Here is a 21,151-nt window from a genome sequence, read left to right on the forward strand (position 1 = left end):
CCCAGTGTCTCCTGATCTCTCTCCCATCCTTTTCCAGGCCAAGCTCTTTATGAGACCTTGCCCGGCCTAGAGAGGTGATGGTTTGAGTTTCAGGAGTCTCTGCCTGCAAAGTCAACACAAGCAAGCAGTTAGGGAAGCACTAATTAAGGAGATTAAATGCTAACTCTGAATGCAGGTGTGCTTGCAAAGCCCAGGCTCATGCTCAGACTCTAGAGGGGCTCAGCGCCCTGGGGAAAGATGGAGCCTGTGGTTCTCACTGCTTTTGAGCCTCCTCAAGGAGGACACTGAAGAACAGTCAGACCTCTTAAGCTGCATGCTGGTCTCTAAAGGAAATTACTCCTAACTGTAGTTTTAAGGAGTTGATGGGAAGCAGCTACCTCTTCCAGGAAGCCCTCCGGATGGCTCCAGGCACCTCTCCTTCTCCCTCCTTTCCTCCTTCACAATACTCTGCAGTCAAGCTCTGGTTGTGCCACATGGGGAGGTCTTCCTTTTCACTCTCCTGCCCAGTCCGTGGTGTGGAAAGCTATGATATTTTGCACCATTATCTCAGCCTTTACTCCCAGGACAAGAGTCTAAGGCCCAGTGGCAGGGGCCAGGTCTCACAGCTTGTGCTTTTTGTACTCTCTGTCCTAGAGCCACAGAATCTTTGCTTTGTGCATTTGTTTGGTTTCTTTGCCCAAACTTTTTTTTCTCAAATGGAAATACATTTCTGGTTGTAAAAATAATCCATGAGCTGAAGAAATACAAAAGCACCTGTAATCCCAGCACTTGGAGGTAACCATTGAATCACATGCTGCCAGACTTAGCTCTGTGTGAGCTCACCACATTCAGCATACAACAAAGAAATTATACTGTGCTTCTTTTCTTCTTCTTCTTTTTTTTTGCAACCCACATTTTTAAAAAAATATTTTATTTATTTGACAGAGACACACAGTGAGAGAGGGAACACAAGCAGGGGGAAGGTCAGAGGGAGAAGCAGGCCCCCTGCCAAGCAGGCAGCCTGGATGCGGGACTTGATCTCAGGACCCCAGGATCATGACCTGAGCCAAAGGCAGCCGCTTAACAACTGAGCCACCCAGGCGCTCCTGCAACCTACATTTTTTAACTTAACAGATCCCATGGATATTTCCCCAGTAAACACAGGTCTGCCTCACCTGCAGGAATGGCTGCATCGTGTCCTACTTTATGTTTGAGCCACAATTTATATAACTAATCCCCTATTGTTGTATTTGGAGCTTTTCCCCAACTCTTCCCATTGTATATGGTACTGCAGTAGATACCTCCCTGGATAAATATTTGTGAACTTTTTTTTTTTTTTTTTTTTTTTTTGGTCTTAGAATAAAATAAAGAATGGCATTGAAAAGTCAGAGGACTGGAATGTTTGTTAAGATCGTGTAAACCCAATGCCGGTTCACCGTCTCCCCCATGTCACAGAAAAGTGGTAGGTGCCTGGCCGGTACTGATGGTTGACTTGTGGACAGATACTCGTAGATGAAGGTCTGGGGAGCGGTTCGGCCTGTGAACTTGGTGTCCCAGCCCACTGCCCATTGTCCACTGCCCAGAAAGCAGCCTGAGGTGGGCGGAAGGGGGCACAATTGCTCCTGGACCCCCGCTTCGAAGACTGGTGGAGTCTCCTTGGGTCATGCCTGGGCCAGCCTTGGCCTTAGAGCCTGCCCAGCCACTTAGAGGGGGCTAGGGAATGGGGGCTTGTGTGGCTGGGGATGAAAAGGATAGGAATGAGCCTGAGTCATGCCTTCGATCTCTGTGCCTACAGGAGGCCTCAATGGGGCAACCGTCATTGACTCCCTTGACACCCTCTACCTCATGGAGCTGCAGGAGGAGTTCCAAGAGGCCAAGGCCTGGGTAGAAGAGAACTTCCACCTAAATGTGGTGAGTCAGAGACCTTTGGGGTGTTAGAGCCAAAAGGCACCTAGAAAGACAGGGGCCAGCTCCATCCTATCACTTCGGAGACCCAAAGACCCTGGCCCCAAGCTGTCCAGCAGAGCAGTGCTGGAAGTGGGGCTCCGTGCACTGTCTGCTTTGTCCTCTCCTAAGACCAGCCTCAAGGTGGGGCACCCCTCCAGCCCTGGCCAGCCCATGCGTATCTACCAGCCTGTTCTCCTCTGGGAGAAAAGATAGCCAACAACCCCTCCCTCCCTTGCCCGGGGTGCCAGGTCCCCAGGAAGTCCCTTCTAGGGCTGAATCTGTCGCACAGAATAGCAGCAACAGGGGAAGTGACTCTGGAGGGGAGAAGTGGCTTATCTGCTCAGAGCCGCTCTAACCTGGAGCCCCGCCCCATCCTCTGCTGCCCTCTAGAGGTAGGTGAGAGGATGGGGAGCCATCGGGATGACCGTGACAATGACAATGCCTAATTCACAGGCTTGTTGTGAGGTTAACTACCGTGGAGGGTTAATTACACTGTCAAGTCTGACATGGAGGTAGGGTGGTGTCCTCCTCCTCCTCATTATTACCATAATTTTGAGGCATGTGATGCCTCTGGTAGTCTGTGTGAGGAAGCTTAGAATTCTCCCATTTCCTACCATACTGAATGGGAGAAAGGCCGAGGCTGGAGAAGGAAGGGATCTCGTCCTGGGCGCAGGTGGCCCCTGGTGGATGGGGGAGAGAGAATGGGCATCCGGCAGCTACCTAGGGTGCCAGCTGCTGGCAGGTCCAGGGAGCCTGGGGACATTTCCAGCAGGCTGGTGCAGGTTAGGGAGGGTTCTCAGAAGAAGGCAAGATGGAGTCACATCCCTTCTCTGAGCCTTGGCTTTCTCATCTGGAAAACGGGAGCGATGCTGAAAGAGAGAATGGCTTCGCGGTGCTCTTTTTCAATGGAAAGCTCTCCCACATGAAGGGCTGGTCATTGTGTGTGGTCAGCAGTAAGACTGTGATGTGGAGAGTGCTGGGCGCAGGGGAGGTCATAGCGGGCACCTCTGGGAAGCCACGCGGGGCATCAGGTGGGCGTCTTCCCGTACCCCTCAGAGCAACCCACCTTGGGATGAAGAACCCTGAGCGGAGAAAAGTGACATCTCTTGCCTGACATCCCAAAGCCAAGTAAGAGGATGAGGTGGGATTTTAACCTAGAGCTGGTCCTTGGCATGATGCCCCAACATCCCTGATTGGCAGACCCAAGAAAGAAAACACGGATTAAGCCAAGTGTGGACATGCCCTCAGGCTGCAGACCAGAGGCTGAGAAGTCTGCTTACCAGCAGGTGTCTGCCTGGCACTCTGGCCTCTCAGCCTCAGCTTGGCCCTATCTGCCCCAGAACCTCCTCAGAGAACCTTCCCCTGGCCCCGTCTCCCTGCCCTCCTGCTAAGCTAGGGACGATCCCTCAGGAAGGGAGTGGCTGGGTTAAAGAACTTGCCTCCCCTCAGGCTAGGCGTTAGCCAGCAGCTCCTACCACCCTCTCGAGCCTCTTGGAGAGCCGCCAGGCCTAACTTTGCTCTGGCGGCCTCGGGCAAGGGCTAGGGAAGGAAGCCAAACCCAGCATTTATTCGTAATGCTGTCCACGTGCTGTAGTGGCCTGCCCCGCGGGTGCTGATCCCTCGCAACTTCTCTGAAAACCACCGCCCAGCACAGCCTGGACTGTCAGGTGAGGCCTCGGAGCCCAGCACAACGATGGCCAGACCAGGGGGGTCGGGGGCTGGGGCCAGAGTGGCCTGTCTCAAGGGCCTGGCTCTCCCCTGGAGCCCAGCAGGCATCTCACAAGTGCCCCCCCGCTTCTGCTCTCCCCTTCTCTCTCCCACTGCCTTGCAGAGTGGAGAAGCATCCCTGTTTGAGGTGAACATCCGGTATATCGGAGGCCTCCTCTCCGCCTTCTACCTGACGGGAGAAGAGGTAAGTTGACCTTTGAGGCCCCTTGACCATTCAGGTGTGAGAAGACCTCGGAGAACATCTGATCTCACTCCGTCATTTCCCCAGTGAGGAAACAGGGATTCAAGGGGATTTGCCCGGGGCCACCTGGGTCCACTCAACCTCCATGGGGCCATCTGCTGGCCCTTCCTCCTCTTCTGTCTGATGCTTCTGTTCTGCTGCCCAGGTGAGCCCCACTGGCTCCCATGGTTGGTAGTAAATTCTCTAAGGATGATGACTAGTCTCTTGACACCATCCACGCAGCTCCTCGCACAGCACCCAGCAGGCTCTGGGCTCAGCCGGGGCTTGTAGAGCTGCCAGACTGGTTTTTGCAGGTGTTGGTTTTCAGGATGGAGGAAGTCAAAACCGTTGTTTCATGATTTCCACCTGTGGGCGCCTCTTGTCCCCACTGCCACCCCTCTGCTCCTCTCCTGAGCCAGCCACCAGCCAGATACCACTTCAGGTCTCCAGTGGCAACGGGAGATGGGCAGCCACTGCTGGTCACATGCCCTGAGTGCAAGGCCTCAGGCCCCAGGCAAGGTGCCTTGGCTTCCAGCGGAAGGGCTGAGAAGTGTGGGAAGGCAGAGCCCTGGGCACAGAGTCAGAAAACCTGGGTCTTATCCCTACACCATACCTGCTGTGATCTTGAGCAAGTCCTCTCCCACCCCTGGGCCTTGCTTCCTTCTCCACCGTGGGGATCGGCTCACAGAAACCTTGCGAAATGGGACAGGAGAGATAAGGTTTGACCCTGAGCTGACCAGCTCCAAAGCCCGTATTCTTCAGGCTGCAAGAGAATTTTGGGAAAACCACAGAGCTCTGTAGAAATGGGAGGCTCTTCTTCCCCTCGTCACCTCCCATGAAAACGCAGCCCAAGTATCTGCACACGAGGTTGGCCAAGTCCCCAGGACCTGGGTCATCCACTGTTGTGCTCCCTGTTACCCAGAGGGCCGCGTTGCTCAGCACAATCCCTGTCTGGGGCTGGATGCCTGGGCTTGAGCCCTTTCCCTTCCCTGCACTTCTCCCTGCTCTGTCCACCCTGAGATTAACATCATCCCCACTCCCTGTGGCCGGGGGACGCAGAAAAATCCCCACTAAGCCCTAGTGCTGTTGTCTGCTGAGGTCATTTCTGCAGCCAGGGGTTCAGAAGCATCAGGTGCCTGCTCTTCCTCCCCAGCTGCTTCAGGCCTCTCCCTCAGGCCTCATCTCCTCAGCAGAGATTACCACTTGGACCAATTCGTCCCCAAGTAATTGTAGTTGGGAGCCCTTGGCTTTGAGCCAAATGAAGCCTGAATTTCATTTGAAAACCCAAGAACAGGAAAGTGACATGGAGCAGAGAAAGGCACCGTGTTCTAGGTACTTGCCCAGCCTCTCTGCCACTCATGGCTCTGGAGATGGCCATAGGATATGGGGACCGGGCTCACAGGGGTCAGTCTGGGGGCCAATGATTTGAGGGGGGGACTGGAGTCCCTCAGTTCTGATGCTTGACCCTCCCCCTCCCTCCTCTTAGAGTATCTGTGATTCTGAGAACTTGTTTGAGGCCTTGGTTAGTGATGTAATCTGGCTGGGTCTGAGGACAGAGGAGGAGGGGTCCCCTGGGGTGGTCCTTGGCTTCATGAAGGATAGAAGTGGAACGTGAGCCAAGAGGAAGTGAGAGCTGAGTTTATTGAAGACACAGAGAGAGGGAGGGTACAGACGGAGCATCTGGGAGACTCGGAAAGGAAAAGGAGAATGAGTCTCTTCTTTGCTTAGGATCTGCGGTTTTTGTTGAGAATTGTGGTCTGATGTCCATGTGCTCTCAGCATCTAGGAACTGGTCAGAGCAAGGACCGGGTCTAGGTGCCTCCATAAGTCACTTATTCCTCAGCGCCAGGGGCATCTTGACATTGAGATGTCTGGTGTCAGTGTCTAGGAGATGCACAAGACAGCCTTGCCTGGTCATTCTTGCCCAGACAGTCCTTGGATGGTATCTCCTTCACTGGAAGAGTCCAAAGAAATCATTCATTCCTTGATCCTTACAAGGATGAAGCAGGTATAAGGCGGGGGTTGTAGGTGCTCGCATGGGTCGAGGCAGGTAAGGGAACGTAAAAAGCAGTCCTTTGTGGGGTCACTTCGGTTCCCCCGTGTCACTAGAAGGGTCATCAGTCTGACTGTCTGGGATGCAGAATGGACGCTGGGGTGTGGACAGGAGGACAGGAGAGACTGTGATTTAGAACTAGGCCACAAAGTCCCACTTGGCTCAGAACCCCTGAGCAGGCAGGCTCCTGAAGTTGTGGGCACAACCCTGTCCTCCAGCCACGCCCTGCTGGTCCCTCTCTGTCCGTAGAACCTCCACATGGCAGAGACCATACCCGACGTGTCCTGTCTCACTGGCCCCCAAGCACCCCATGGGGTGGGGGGTCTTTGCCTACTTGCAGATGTGGGAACCGAGACTTAGAAGGAACTCACTCAGGTCGCGTTCCCTGAGGGCCGAGGTGAGTTGGTGCCTGACCCCATGGCCTTTCTGCCACAGGCCTGGGTTACAGCTCCCATGCAGCCCGGCCCAGTGTCCCCACTTGCCACCACCTCTCTGTCCGACCCGGTGTCCCCCCTTGCCACCACCTCTCTGCCCTCCATCTTGCACACAGTGGGTGCCTGTGGCTGAGCCTTTCCATTCTTCAGATTTCCCACGAGTATTTATGGAATGGTGCCTGAGACCCCAGATCCCTCCTGGGCTGAGGCCTGTCTTTGCAGCAGGGGGAGCCTAAGGGAGTCACCTCCCCTGCTGGGTAGGCCAGCCCTACCGCACGCCCCTGAGAATGGCAAGCCTGGTGACAGTCACACCAGGTGACGTTTGCCCAGCTCTCTACAGTTCATGCAGCCCATTCCCTTATGTACCTTCTCCCAATTGAGTTCTAGAAGGACACCAGGAAGCATCTAGGGCACGTGAGCCGCTCCGTTGTGCACAGGAGAGTCAGAGTCCCTGAGGTCACACAGCTGCCAAGTGGGAAGATCTGAACCCGGGCTCTGACTCCCAGACTGGAGAACTTCCACCCTGCAGAACATACTTCTTGCTAGTTTCTCTCACCTCTGCTCTGGAACCTCTGGGCCCCTGACTGTGGCTTACCGTGGCTGCCTGCAGCCGCATCTCTCTGTGTTGGAAAGGCAGGCAGCTCGAGTCACTTCCCAGCTCCACAACCTTGAGCAAATTGCTTCTCTGAGTCTCGGTTGTGTCATCCTCAGAGTGGTCAACACCCTGCCCACAAGGCTACTGGGGACTGAAGGTCATGTAGAGAAGATGCCTGGCGTAGTGATACTTTGTGATTTATAATAAGTAATATGTTTTTGGTCTTCATCCCATTTCTGGCAGAGCTCCTAAAACCCTTGGAATTTCCTAAGCACTGAGAGCAATCATTGTGTCTTTTGTTATGTAAATTGGGTGACTCTTGGACCCCACCTGAGGATAGAGGCTCACTGCCAGGAAAATGAACCAGAAGGTGAGAGGGTAATTATATTCAGTCTCATGCCCTGACTTCCAAGGGACGGGAGAGAGCCAGGAGGTTGAATCAGGAGCCAACTGGCAGTGGCCTAATTAGCCGTGCCCGTGTCATGAAACCTTCATAAAACCCCAAAAAGGAACTGGGCCATGGAGCTTCCGGGGTGGCTGAGCACTGGGAGATTTGGGGAAAGCTCCAATCCTGGAGAAAGCATGGAGGCTCTGTGCCCTCTCCCCAGACCTTGCACTAAGCATCTCTTCCGTCTGGCTGTGCCTGGGCTACATCCTTTTATAATAAACCAGTAAGTAAACATGTTTCCTGAGTTCTGTGAAGCACTCTAGCAAATTAATCAAACCCACAGAGGGGTTGGTGAGAACCTCCGACTCAGAGACGGTGTGCAGAAGCACAGGTAACAGGCTAGACTTAGGACTGGTGTCTGGAGGGGCGGAGGGAGGGGTGCGGCAGTCTGGTAGGACTCAGTCCTCAAACTGTGGGAACTGATGCTGTCTCCAGGAAGATAGTGTCAGAACTGAGTTGAATTGTAGGGCACCCAGCTGGTGTCTGGCAAATTGCTTGCTGGTATAGGGAAACACCCCCCTGCCACACACACACGGAGTGGAATCGGGTTCAGAATCTGTTCCACACCTACTCACTTCCAAGAGAATAAGTAGACTCATGTTCTTCTTTTGCCGGTGGTACCCCTCTGGTTCACGCACACTCACTCAGCATCCTTCCTGGTGGGGTTGAGACCCTGAAGTGCCCGCCAGCGACAGGCTTTCCAAAGGTGGAGACGTGGAAATTCCTAAGAGCGTTAAGAAGACACCGCTTGCAGTCCTCGGGGCAGACGGCAGCCGGTCAGCTGCCCGGAGTGGGTTCAGGTGCAAGTCGGTTCCTCTGTACGGCACTGCGCAGCCTCCCGGGGGCCAAGTGACACTATCCGGAGCCTCAGATGAGAGCCCTTTGTTGTTGCTAAACCGGTGGCTTCTGGGCCAAGGCTTTGGAATCTGGGTTCTAGAGAAACTCCCGCCGGGACTCTGATGTGGGTGGCCCCTGTGCCCACTCCTGGGACCCACTGTCTGGCGGGGGACACTATCCTCTTCTCCCGCCCATCCCTGCCAGGCCCCTGGTGCAGTTCTTCCCTTCCCATCTCTCCCCTCCCAGGCAAGAGGCACAGCTGCCCTCAGAGGCCCCGCTGCCTCGTCCCAGCTAGCCCTGCAGACTCCCCACCTCATGCCCTCAGCAGCTGCCTGAGCCATTCAGGGGCCCATACTGGGGCCTGGGGACCCAAGAAGACTTGGTTTTGCCGCACGCAGGAGGTCGGTAGACTGGATCGGCCTCGAGCTTGGAAGCGAAAGGAAACGTGTTGTTCCACCCGGAGCAGTTGCTAAGGAACTTATATCTCACGTTATAAAAAATAAATAATATTTACTGTGGGCTTGCTTTTATTATTAAAAATAGCACAGAAAGAGAGATAAGCCAAAGGAAGAAAATTCCTCTGTGAGCCTACCCTGCACCCCTAGGCGAGCATTGTTAATATTTTGGTGTATTTCCCTCCCAGCCTTTCCTCACGCATCTGTGTGCATGTAATTTTTACTAAAGTTGAATTACACTATTTCAAATTATACTTTTCTTTTCATAAGCTATAAACCCTTTCTTTGTTATGAAGTAATAGTCTATATTATTCCAGTGGTTGCCTGGTCTTCTGTTGCATGGATAAGTCCTAATTTAACCACTTCTATATTGTTTGATGTTTAGAATATCGTCATTTTTCCACGATTATGTTTATATTTATGTTTATATTTATTTATTTATTTATATTTATATTTTCCACGTCATATTTCCACGATTGTATTATAAACAATGCTGGAATACATAGCCCTTAAATTCAACCTTTACAATATCCTTGATTACTTGTTTCCTTAGAAGAGATGCCTAAAAGGAAAACTGAGGCATCAGAAGGTCACAAGTGCTTCTGAATTAGAAGAACAGTGTGAGGGGGTCAGAGCCTCCAGCAGGGCCCTGAGGCCTGGGGCCTCCTTACAGCTCCTTACGGCCCCCATGTCAGTAGTTTAACTGTTCACCTTCTCTGCTCCTTCCCGTCTGTAAAATGGGAATGATGGGAAGATTCACAATGTCAAGGGGGAAAGGCTCTTTCCCTGGTTTTGCACACAGGGCGGCAGCACTTTGCTGAGAAGCTCCCAGCAGTGGCACGGTGAGGCAAGGACTGGAACCCGAGCCTCCCACCCACCCCCCAGCCCGAAGCTCCTGGGCCCCTCTGCCGGCAGGAGCGCGCCCACCCAGACCCATTCACGGTGCCCGTGCTGCTTCCTTTACAGGTGTTCCGAGTGAAGGCCATCAAGCTGGGAGAGAAGCTTCTGCCGGCCTTCAACACCCCCACGGGTATTCCAAAAGGTGTTGTGAACTTCAAAAGGTAGGCCATCTTCTGGTTTCCTGCTTGTGGCTTTGGGTACATCTATGTGGAAACTGAGGCACAGAGAGGACAGGACCCACCGTGGGAATCATAGCGAGTCAGCGGCACAGCAGAGACTAGCCTTAGCCGAGGGCTCTCCAGGGCTGATGCTTGTCACCAAACCTGGGGCTTAGGATTCATAAGGCCCGATCTTCCCTAGGTGGGGAGGGGGCAGCTGGTCTGTGATTGTCCCCTAACACGGCCTTGACTCACAGCCCTACAGGTGTGCCCAGTTAGGGTCAGGAGCCAATAGGCACATCACATGCTCCCGCCACGAGGAGGTACCCCAAACTGCTTGGAGGTCTCGAAACCCTGAGCAGAGGGACCCCTGGGCTGGATCTCAGGAACTCAGTGTCAGAACCCAGAAGCTTGGACTCCAAGGAAGAAATGCCCTAGTCAGGTCACATAAGCCAGTAGCCGGCCATTCCTGGGCACAAACCTGGACTTCCAATTTCATTTTTAATAATACTTATTGGAATTACCCTCTCTTTAAAAATAGTAAGTTTTCATTGCAGAAAATATGGATTATACCACAGAGAAAACTCCTGAGTTGTTCCACTAATCAAAGAAACCACCAGTAATGCTTCTTTCTACTGACTTAGTTTTAAAACATTCATTCTTATTGGCTGCTTCCATGATTTTCCTTCCTGACCTATTGCTTAATCCAATGTGTGAACTAAAGACTTTCTGGGTAGCCACTAAGTCACAGAATGTCAGAGTGGAAGGGACCCTGGGCCGTGCAATGAGAGAAGGATAGAGCCGGGTCTGGGGCTGGGTCCAGCCCCAATGCCTAGGGGTGCTTACCTGCCCCGTATGAGGCTGCCTTCCCTCTCACAGGGATGAGAGTGTGTTTATATCCACCCATTGTCCAGATGTGGTGACTGAGACCCAGAGAGGGGGAGGGGTGGGGTCAGAGTCAAGAGAACTAATGGCCAGCCAGCTTAATGATGGATGAATCTTTATGAGCACAGGTCTTGCTCCTGGGGACCCCCAGTGCCCCATTGTCTTGCCTTTCCTCACTCTGTTCTTCCACTGGTCGCCTTCCTCTCACAGCTTCCCTGGCTGCCAAAGGCCAGCTGCCTTGCCATCTGGGCCACAAAAACCAGAAGCCTCTCCTGGCCTCCAGACAATTTATCTGCCTCCTTATGGCCTCAGCATGTGCCTATTCATGTTCCCTGCTGGCCTGGAAGCTTCCTGAGGGCAGGATCCATGTCTAAGTCTTTGCTCCTTACTTCAGCAAATATCCGTGTTCGGGCCTGTGTGCAGGATAAGAGATCGGCCATGCGACTGCCCTGGCAGCTTACTGAGCAAGTCCACGTGCCCGGCATTGTGCTAAGAGTTTCTGCACGTTGCCTCGCCCAAGTACTCCTCACAGCAACCCTTTGAGGGTAGATATTTATAGTACCCCCATTATTCAAACAGAGTCTCAGAGAGGTTGACTAACTTGCCCAAAGTCTTATAGCTACTAGGTAACTGAGGATATGATTTAAGCCCGTTTGGTCAGAGATTGAAAGCTCTGCTCTTAGGGCCTGCCTGGCTGTCCCTGGGACAGGAGCCCTGCCACCCTTGTGCCTCAGGAGCAGCCCCCCCGGGAGATGTTGCAGAAGGCACCCAGGAGCTCCCCAGGGCCATTCTGGAGGCTCTCCTGCAACTCCAAGTCTGGGGGAAAGGTTGTAGTATTTCTATCTCACGAGACTTCCCCATTCCATCTCCTGAAGTGAGGTCTTTCCTCTAGACTTTCCATCCACCAGCGGCGCCCCCCAGCGGCCTGGGAGGGAAGTAGAGGCCCTGGGCTCTGGTCAAGCGCCTCAGTGCCTCTGCCTCGGCTTCCTTGCGGTCCTGGGCAGGTCCCACTCTTCAGGTCAGCCCGCATGGGGCCTCACCGAGGAGAGGGGACTTGGTCCGTCCCTGTGGTCCGAGAGCATTCCTGGGGAGCGACCTCACATGAGTCTCACCATAGGCCACAGGGGGCCCCTGGAGCCAGTCGAATACCATTCTCCATGCTAGGGTTGACTTCTCAGAGCTGGACGTTTGGATCACTGCTCAGATTCCTGTCCCACAAACAATAATCCTGGAGAAACACAGCCACCGCTGTAAGGGAGCGGAGACGCAAACGCGCTGTCTTTGTGGCTCTCTGTCCCAGGGCTGGCTTCTCGGTCCTCACTGCCTGGAGTCTGGGAGAGGACCTCAGCTCGGCCCTCCTTCCCGCATCTGCGTCTGTGTGTGGCCCTGTACTGGCTGCCTGCCTTACCCCGGTCCCTCAGAGCCCAGACCTGCTGCGACACAGATCCTGACATTTCTGATTAAGAAAATGCATTTATTTTTAGGCTATTTGCCTGCTGAGGGTGCTGTATACATATGTATGTATATGCATATTTCCTGGCAACGCCTCCCTTTCATTTTCTGGGTAAGAGAGTCTGTTGCTAAAAAAACGCTTCCCTGTTCCAGCCGGGGAATGTCAGGGATGTTTATAGCCCACGGGGCGCTGAGTTTGCTCTTTACAGAGGGGGCCTGCTGGTGGGAGCTGGCCTGCACACCGCCACCCAGCCCGGGGCCCTCCAGGAGGAAGGGCCGGCCCAGGTCGCAGCAGGAGGGATGGGTAACAAGGCCCTGCCCCAAAGTGAGACTGAGTGCTCCTCCCATCTGGGAGGCAGAGGCGGGGACAGCTGTGACCCTTGACCTGCAGCGACCACTGAATCTGAGAGAGTGGCAGTGTGTCCAGTCCAAGGATTAATCTGTCACACACACAGACTCACACACACAGACGCACTTGGCTGCCACCCACCTGAATCAGCAGGCTGAGATACACAGGTTCGCCTGTGTCACACACTCTTGCCACCACACACTCCCACACAAACATGCATTTGTGTAGACACGCTCCTACCACACACAGATAGCCACATCTTAGTAATTGCTCATGTTTCTGGAGCATTCACTGTGCACCACACACCATGTGAACACGTGATCTGGATTCTCTCTCTTTAACCTCACAGTGAGCACAAGGACTCCATTTCACCAGGAAAGACACTGAGGCAGGGAGAGGGGAGGTTGCTCACCCAAGGTCACACAGCCGTGGAGTGAGGTTAGAATTAGCCAGGTCTGTCTTGCTCCGACGTTCACAACTATACCGTACACAGGAGCACGCATACAGACATACACGTACCCATGGGAGCTTCTGCCATGCTGGGGAGGGGTGTTGTGGAGTGACCCCTTCTGTGGGGAGAGAACACAGGCTGCAGACCCACTTGTAGGCTTACCAGACTGGGAGGGAGGCAGGGGGCAGAGCCTCTATTAGCCCAGGGCCTCACAGGGCCAATCAGAAGCCCTCCTGGTCTCTGGAGGCCGCCCAGAACAGGTGCATTTGGAGCACAGAGTACTTAGGATTTGGATTTGGATTCAGCTCTACCAGTTCTGTTCCTTGCTGTGTGATCTTGGAGAAGTGTCTTCCCCTCTCTGAGTCCGAGCATCCTCACCTATAAAATAAGAATCGTGGTATTCACCTCCGAAGTTGTGAAGATGTGAAGATAAAATAAGACACTACAATGTCTGGCACCCATCAGGAACTTGGTAACTCAAACAATAATTTTAATAAACTATAAACACATGATTTATATGTGCATAATTACCTAATGTGAAAAATGACAGTAATTACATGCCTAATTTATACCTCCCAATAGCTCTGTGAGGTGTGGGTACTATCATTTAACAGATGAGGAAACTGAGGGCGAGAGAGATCAGCTGACCTGCCTGAAGTCGCCCAGGCTGGGCGCCGCGGGAGCCGGCATTTGAAGACAAGCAGGAGAGGGAAGGCGCCCACCCACTGCCCGCTACTGCCAAGCCCTGGTCTGCGTGTCTGCCAGGCTGGCCCCCTTGCAGGGAGCCCACTAGGGAGGGAGCGAGAGGAAGGAGAGGCTCATGTAGGGGAAACCGAGAACAAAAGACAGCTGGCTGATTAGTGGCTGTTTTGACCTTGAATGTCTGTTCGAGGGCAGGAAGCATCCATTATTCAGGAAACCCTCTGTGGGTACCCATGGCTCCCACTGAGATAGCTGGAGAGAGAAGTCGCACTTGGCCTGAGGGGAAGAGGGACAGAAAGGGGACACCTTCTCCTTCCCTCTGGGTGGATGCGGGGCCATCTGGGTGGGAGACCATTAAGGGATACGCAGAGCCCAGTCTCAATCTGGCCTCTACCATCTACCAGCTTCGACCTTCCTGATAACTTACTTCCCCCTCTGAGCCTCAGTTTCCTCTTCGTGTGTTGGGATGAATGATTCTTTACCTTGTGGGCTTTAAATGACGTCAAGATGCAAACAGCTTGACCCTGTGTCTGGTATCTGTAGGGGCTCAGTACACAAAAGCTGTTTTATTTTTTATCCACGAGCCAAGTCTCCCCTCTCTGTGCAGCCCATCCCTCCCCCGCCTGCCCCCAACTCAGGGAAATACCCAGAGAGGTGGAGGCGGGAAGAAGGTGGGGTCCCTGCTTTTCATCTGCCCCCGTCCCGACCCCAGCCACGGCAGTGTACCCCCCCTACAGAGCCACAGATGGTAGCGGCCAGCTGGCCTTCAGCCAGAGGACAGAAAGCGTACCGCAGGGTCTTTATGGTCCCTGACAGCATTGTCCATATCACTTATAAATTTAGTGTAACTTGGGTGCCCGATCTTGGCCACCAAGGCAGCTCTGGCCCCATCCTAGAGCCCACACATCTCCCAGGGGCTGGTTGATGAAAGAAACAAAGAATAGTGCCGGTAGACAGGCCTCGCTAGGTTCAGATCCCCTCCAGCAAGTCGCTTCACAGACATCCATGTCTTCATCAGCAACTGGGGCTGTTACTGGTACTGACTCCCAGGATGGAGTAACGGAGATCAGATGGCGGGAGCTCCCAGGACAGTGCCTGGTGAGCGGGTGCCCCCCCACTGAGCAGTACCCCCCCCACATTACTCTCAGCAGGGGAGCCAGCCCCAGCAGCAGCAGGCTGACAGGGATGCTTCTGTGTTTTCACAGTGGCTCCAATAGGAGCTGGGGCTGGGCCATGGCCGGGAGCAGCAGCATCCTGGCTGAGTTTGGGTCTCTGCACCTGGAGTTCTTACACCTGACCGAGCTCTCTGGCAACCAGGTCTTCGCAGAAAAGGCAAGTGTTCTCCCTGCTCCCCCACCCCCAGTGGCTCCTCCCGCTTCTCCCCACTCAGCAGGTTCCCAACCAGAAGGGGGGCCTCTGGTCACCACCGTTGCTGCCTGCGGGAGCCCTGCGCGTGCATGCCCAAAGCCAGGCGGCAGGAAGGTGCGTGCAGGGAGTCATCAGGGTTCTGCAGGGGCAGGGAGGAGATGAGGCTGCCAGCGAGGTTCTCACCAGGGCTGTCAGCTCGGTGGCAGCCACGCACATGTGGAATCGGGAGAGAATGCATGAACTGAAATCCAGGCACCCGCTCCCGTTGGCAGGAATTGGCCACCGGGTGCAGAAGGCCCCTTTCCAGAGACAGTTAACTTTTTCATGTGCGATCTGCCGCCTTCTCCTTCCAGATGCCTGCCTAACTCTCGTTGTCAGCAGGCTGGCAAAGCGATTGCACTCCACAGCAGAGGCACACGTCTGCCCTTCCTGTTTGTTACCAGGCTGGCTCGGGGCACAAGGGGTGCTGAGAGCTGGCCTCCAGGCTGTCAGCCCGCCTGACAGCTGCCCGCTCCTGCCAATCTGTGAAGCCCTCCAGAAGAAGGGGTTCCTCCACGTGATGGCCCATGGCAGTCGCCGTCATCTAGAAATGTCTCCTCGGGTCTAACACTAAACCCCAGGAAGGGAAGGGTTCACACAGACCTTCAGTGCTTGGGCTCCACCAAGTCCTGCCTAAGGAGCTAAAGTCCCGCCTCCGGGAATGTCCCTTTGGAGGCCTCTCCCCTCCCAAAGCCTTCCCTTCTCTGAAGGTTAGACTCTTGGGGTGCCAAGGGAACTGGGAGATCATAGGTTCACACCTCTACCCAGTGGCTCCCAGTCGTGTGTCCACCAGCCAGCCTCCAACATCACCCTGCAAGCCTAGAGGAAACACATCTCCGGGCGTCACCTAGGCCTGGGAATCTGCATTTTTAATAAGTGCCCATGTGCTTTTTGATGCCAGATTTAAGAGCACTGCTTATTCAGTATGGGACTCTCCCTGAGCATTCTTAGGAAGCTCAAGAAGTGCTTTTCAGCCCCTTGATCACTTCCTCTCTGTTGGGGTTCACTACCCCCCCTTAAATAGCTTGTCACGTCAGGCCTGCCTTCAGAGTCTGTACTGGGAGGACCCTGGCACCTTGTGACACCCCGCCTTTCAAGTTCGTGAAAGAAGTTCCATCCCACTTCCTGATGGGTCTTATTTGCTGATCTGTTTTCCTACCTCCAAGCCTTCCCTCCCCCAGCCTCCCCGTTTCCTTTGCTCTTGAGTCAGACTCCACTGGGAAGGTTGTGAATGGCTCACGCTGGAGCAGGACAGAGAGCTCACTCTAGTCCCTGGTTAGTCTGGACAAACTTGCCACCACCGCCCCAGCACTTGCTATGGGTTGGGTACCTTTATAGTGTTTCTGTCCACCCCTCCAGACCCTGAGGTGGGTCTTCTTGTTACCCGCATTTTACAGAGGAGGAAACAGAGGGGTTCAGTCACTTGTCCTGGTCATCCAGCTGGTAAGTGACAAGGCTCCAAGCCCAGGACTTTCTGACTCCAAAGCCCACGTTCTTTGAAGACCAGATTAGTATAGCAGGCTTCAGGCTTTCCCCCTCGAGTCCATCTGCCTGTCTCTCTGTCTCCCTCTACATTTATATTCTCTGGCTATTTTCATCCCCCAATCATGCCTCCCACAGAGGCAATTATTGGCAGTCAACAAATTGGCCCAAATTCTAGAAGCACCCGTACCCTCCAGGGGAGCTAATTTAGCCTGCTTCACTGCTCACCACCAGGACAGTCGAGAATAACTCAGGTACAAGCACATTCTTGTCCCCTATAATGGACTCCGTTAACATAAATGGATATGAAATCTCATGTGGTAAAGCAAAGTGCCGTTCCCTGGAAAGAAAGGTCTGACAGCTGAAAGGCTGCTCTCCCTGCTCCTCGCCTTGTAGATAAATCTACAAGCACGGTACAGTACTGTCCCCGAGGGCCTTGCTGTCCTCAAGGATTCTGTGCTGGAAGGATTATGTGTCCTGCCAGAGAGCAGACCCCAAGGGATAAAGCCTTCCCTCTTCTCGCCCTTTGTAGCCCCAGAGGTTGCAAATCTAGCCTCTTCCTGCTCTGGCCAGGCAGCCTTTGCCGCGTGTTACCGCACTGTCCCTGCCCTGACCCATGTCGAGCACAGGGGCTACTCCGCGTGGCCAGCCAAGCCCTGCCTCGTGTCCTGGCTCTGGCACTTACGAACTCTGACCATAGGCAGGCCGCTGAAACTCTGGGATGCAGGTTTGTCCCCTGTTCCACAGAGATAATACCAGATGGGTTGTTCGAAGGTTCCAGGGTGATGCAGGTGATGGGTCTGGGTCAGAAGGACTGAGAAATATTCACGGCTGTTGTTAGGGCAGGGGTGTGAAGGAGCCCAGGCCTTTCTTCTACAATGGTCCTATCATGTCCAACACAATAATTTATTCCTCGGTTGAACTGTATGAAATGGCTGGTATTGACCATTTCTGACCTATTAAAAGGCAGTTTTACCCGTAGTTCTTACAAATGGGCTACTATTGCTTATAGGAACCACCCCCACTCCCCACCTGAAAAGGGCCATCCCCCAAAGCAATGCACAGTGAGGAAGGGGTGAAGTGAGGGGAGCGTGGGAGGCCTAGCAGGGCCCCAGGCAGAGGGGTCAGTGCAAAAGCAGTGGCCAGGCTCCCCTGTGGCCGTGCCCTGCTGTGCCTCACACGTGGGCCCAGGGTGTGGCCATCTTGCCACCTCCAGGCTGTGGCCTGCTGTGGTCACGCAGCTCTCCCTCCTGCCTCGGCTGAGCGGTGTCCTCTTCTGATCCGAGCAAGCTCCCTCCTTCAGCGGCCACCGCTGAGCGCTGCCAGCTGCTTCCAGAAAGTGAGGGTGTGTCTCTTGTCCATTTCTTGGCAGGTCAGGAACATCCGAAAGGTCCTCAGGAAGATCAACAAGCCCTTCGGCCTCTACCCCAACTTCCTGAGCCCAGTGAGTGGGAACTGGATGCAACGTGAGTATGGGGAAGCCGCCACCTGCCTTGCGGTCACTGCCACCAGGATCCCGTGCGAGGCACCTTGGCTAAGTGAGCAGGGACACATTTGTCAGAGCCCCAGGCCAGCGAGGCCTTTGCTCCATGCTCCCGGATGCCAGCCACCGTGGGGGTCTTCACTGCCGTTGTGTTTTTTGTCATCCTGTGTGACAGGTGTGGTGGCTGCCCCGTCACGAGGCCTGCCTTCTGCACACTCGCTGCCTCCAGGCCTCTGTCTCTTAGGGTGCCACTGAAGCCTCTTTGGTCATCCCCCAGACTAGTGGGGCCATTCCACACAGCACCATCTCTCTACTCCAGGGGTGGCCCCAGGAAAGACCACGTGTCCTCCCCTAGCCCCTTGGATCAGTTGTCCCACCTCCAGCTTTAATCCAGAGCCCAACTATATAGTGATACAAAAATCATGAATTTACCGCTGTATCTTATGCGGGCCGGAATGGGTCCTGGGATTCCTGATGTTCTCTGTTCAGAGGCTTGTGCCTCAACCAGGTGGGCATGGGCCCGGGAACCTCACTGATAGCCCCCAGCTCCACCCACAGAAACAGAATGGGGTTTGCGGGGACATGCAAGCTGGAGGGTGTGGAAAAGTCTCCCAGGACCCTGGGATTGCTCCTGTCAGGAGGTCACAGCACGAATTGGTGACGGCAGGTTCCTTTGGCCCTGCCCCCCCCCCACACCTCCATCATTTCTGCTGATACAAGGAGCCTCTCCCTCTCACCTGCCACCAGCCCTAGTTGTTACGACATCAGCAAGGGCTCGGATCAAAGCACGGGAGACTGATGACTGCCTGGCTCCGGGAAATGCCCTTCATCACTGCAAGCCTTGCTCTCCTCTCTTGCAAATGGGGGAAGAGCTCGAGATAGCTTTTTTGTGCACCATGGAGGGGTGGGGGAGTAATGGTCAGAAGCTCCAGGAAATGGATTTCAGTTCATCTTCCAAAGATGATCTGTGTTGTGCCAAAAGGTAACGAGTAAAAGTAGGCAAGCAGGGCCTGGGGGTCAGGCCAGCCTGCAGGGACACCGGGGAGAAATTGCGGAGGCCTTATTCTCACAACCCTGGGCCTCTGTGACTGCAGGTCCAGGAGGCCCAGAAAAAGTGACCCAAGGACTTTTCCCCCCGTGATGACCTCACCCCCAAATGGCCTCCTGCAAGAACCACTTATAGAAATACAAGGTATTTTTAACCAGAACACACTGCCAAATCCAAAAGTGCAGGGAGAAAATGAAGGTTTGAATTACAGATTATGGCCATGGGAAGACAGTTCAATAACTGTTACTGCTTTTAATTGCAAGGCCTGACTGGGTAAAGAGATAAACTACCCGACTGCCAGCCTTAGCTGCTCCGGGACAACATAGCAGAAGCCAACGCAGCAGAAGCCATCGGGAGGGAGAGGGGCGTGACCTCCCTGTTTGAGCAGCCACCTTGGCAAATTCCAGGGAGCCTCCCCACCCCTAGCCTGCTGAGAAGCAGAACTTTCTTTTCAGGCTGCACCAGGGGTCGCAGGGCTGAGCAAAGTCGGTCACATATGGAAAATTGTTTCATATTAATAAAACATGAATCTGAGGCCTGCTAAAGGGCAGAGGGAAAGCTAGAGTTCTGCTCATCTGAGCACCTGCCTGCCTCCTCCCCGACCCCCCGCTCCGGCAACAAGGTTCATCTCAGGTTCTCTGTGGTTTCACTGGGATTTTTTGGTAATTGTGTGTTTTTCCAACGGACGAGAACATTCCCAACTTGCGTAAGCTCAGTGTGTTTACTTTCTCTCCTCTTCTTGAATCCTTGGTTAGCCCATTTGCAACCACAGGAGCTGTACTTGGGGAGGGGAAGTTGGGGGTGTGTCCTGGTCCCATGCCCTTGCTCCTGCTGCCCCCCACTCCCGCTGGACACTGAACTGCAGGGTAATGGGGGAGGCCAAGACCCTCCTGCCACTAGGACTCATGGCCAGGGTAAGTCCACCAGGCTCCTGCTGGTACCTGGCACAGACGAGACCCATCCTCGCAGAGCCACGTAGAGCTCAGAAGGCTGCGTGCCAGTCAGAGTGACTCCTGGAGGGGCTTGTCTACCTGGTCTGCTGCCTGAATCCCCACTTTCCTCAGCAGGAGGGTGTGGTAAGTCCACATTCTCCCCAGTGAGGTTAGCAGTGTGAGCTGCCCATCAGCCCCAGCCTGGCATCCTCTCCCGGGTTCTTGGTACTTTCCTACCACCCAGTTCCCAGGCTGTGTGGTGACCACCTCTTGCTGCCAAGTGTGATGACAGTATTGACACACACGGTCAGCAAGCAGCAGGGCCCATCTCTGCTCAGGCTCATGGACACCAGTTCACGCTTCTCTTGCATTTTATTGATCAAAAGGTAGAGGCCCAGAGAGGAAAATGGCTTGCCCTGAGATAATGGCAGATCTGTGTCTTCCAATTCCTACTCTGGGCTCTCTATGTACCACACGGTGCTAGGGTAGGACACCGCAGGCACACACTAGCCAGAAAGCAGTGGGACCTCCAAATGAGAATCATTCACATATCCCCAAGAGGGTGTCCTGTTACAGACACCCGTAGAATTCCCGGGGGCTTTACTCCCCTCTCCTGCACACACCCGCCAGGTGGAGCCCTCAGCCACATCCTAGACACACTGCAATCACATGATGAAGTCCCAACTCTTTGGCTTGGCATTCAAGGCCCTTCCCAGCACAGCTCAAACCTCCCTTCCTTTCTTTCCTTCGGGACTCACTGGGTGTCCATGGTGTGCCATACAGTCAGCGGGTGTAAAATGCGAATCATACTCGCCCCTTCCCCATAGAGAGCCCACAGCCTGGCGGAGGAGGCAGACACATAAGCAGACACTGACCCCACCGCTCTGGGAGCCGCCACGGGCAAGGCACACACCCAGCAATGGAAGGATTGGCTGTCACGGAGTGCTTCCCACGTGAGGCACTGTGGGGCCAGATTTGCGTGCACCTTCTCTCACCCATTCCTCATGGTCCCCCCTCCCTGTAGGGAAGGACGATGATCAGGCTTATGAGAATACCGAGAAAGGCCTCTCTGCAGAAGGGATGCCTGAGCTGGGGTTTAGCAGTGAGAAGGTGCTAGCCATGCAAGGGGCGGCAGGCGTGTTCCTGGTAGAGGGGTCACCACAGGTGGGAGATGACTGGGGAGGCAGGGGGCTAGGAGTGTCTGGGT

At 54.3% G+C, this 21,151-nt stretch overlaps 1 protein-coding gene across 1 annotated transcript in view; it reads left to right on the forward strand.

Annotated features, from left to right (window-relative positions):
* Positions 1 to 21,151, forward strand: part of MAN1C1 (mannosidase alpha class 1C member 1) — a 135,474-nt gene that overhangs the window by 100,818 nt on the left and 13,505 nt on the right. The window contains exons 3-7 of the mRNA XM_032863807.1: positions 1,775 to 1,890; positions 3,758 to 3,838; positions 9,662 to 9,756; positions 14,798 to 14,924; positions 17,854 to 17,947. Of these exons, the coding sequence (XP_032719698.1) occupies positions 1,775 to 1,890; positions 3,758 to 3,838; positions 9,662 to 9,756; positions 14,798 to 14,924; positions 17,854 to 17,947 (513 nt within the window). The remainder of the gene's footprint in view (positions 1 to 1,774; positions 1,891 to 3,757; positions 3,839 to 9,661; positions 9,757 to 14,797; positions 14,925 to 17,853; positions 17,948 to 21,151) is intronic.

This window comes from Lontra canadensis, unplaced genomic scaffold, assembly GCF_010015895.1.
Source record: "Lontra canadensis isolate GAN:19392208 unplaced genomic scaffold, GSC_riverotter_1.0 scaffold25, whole genome shotgun sequence".
Lineage (NCBI taxonomy): Eukaryota > Metazoa > Chordata > Mammalia > Carnivora > Mustelidae > Lontra > Lontra canadensis.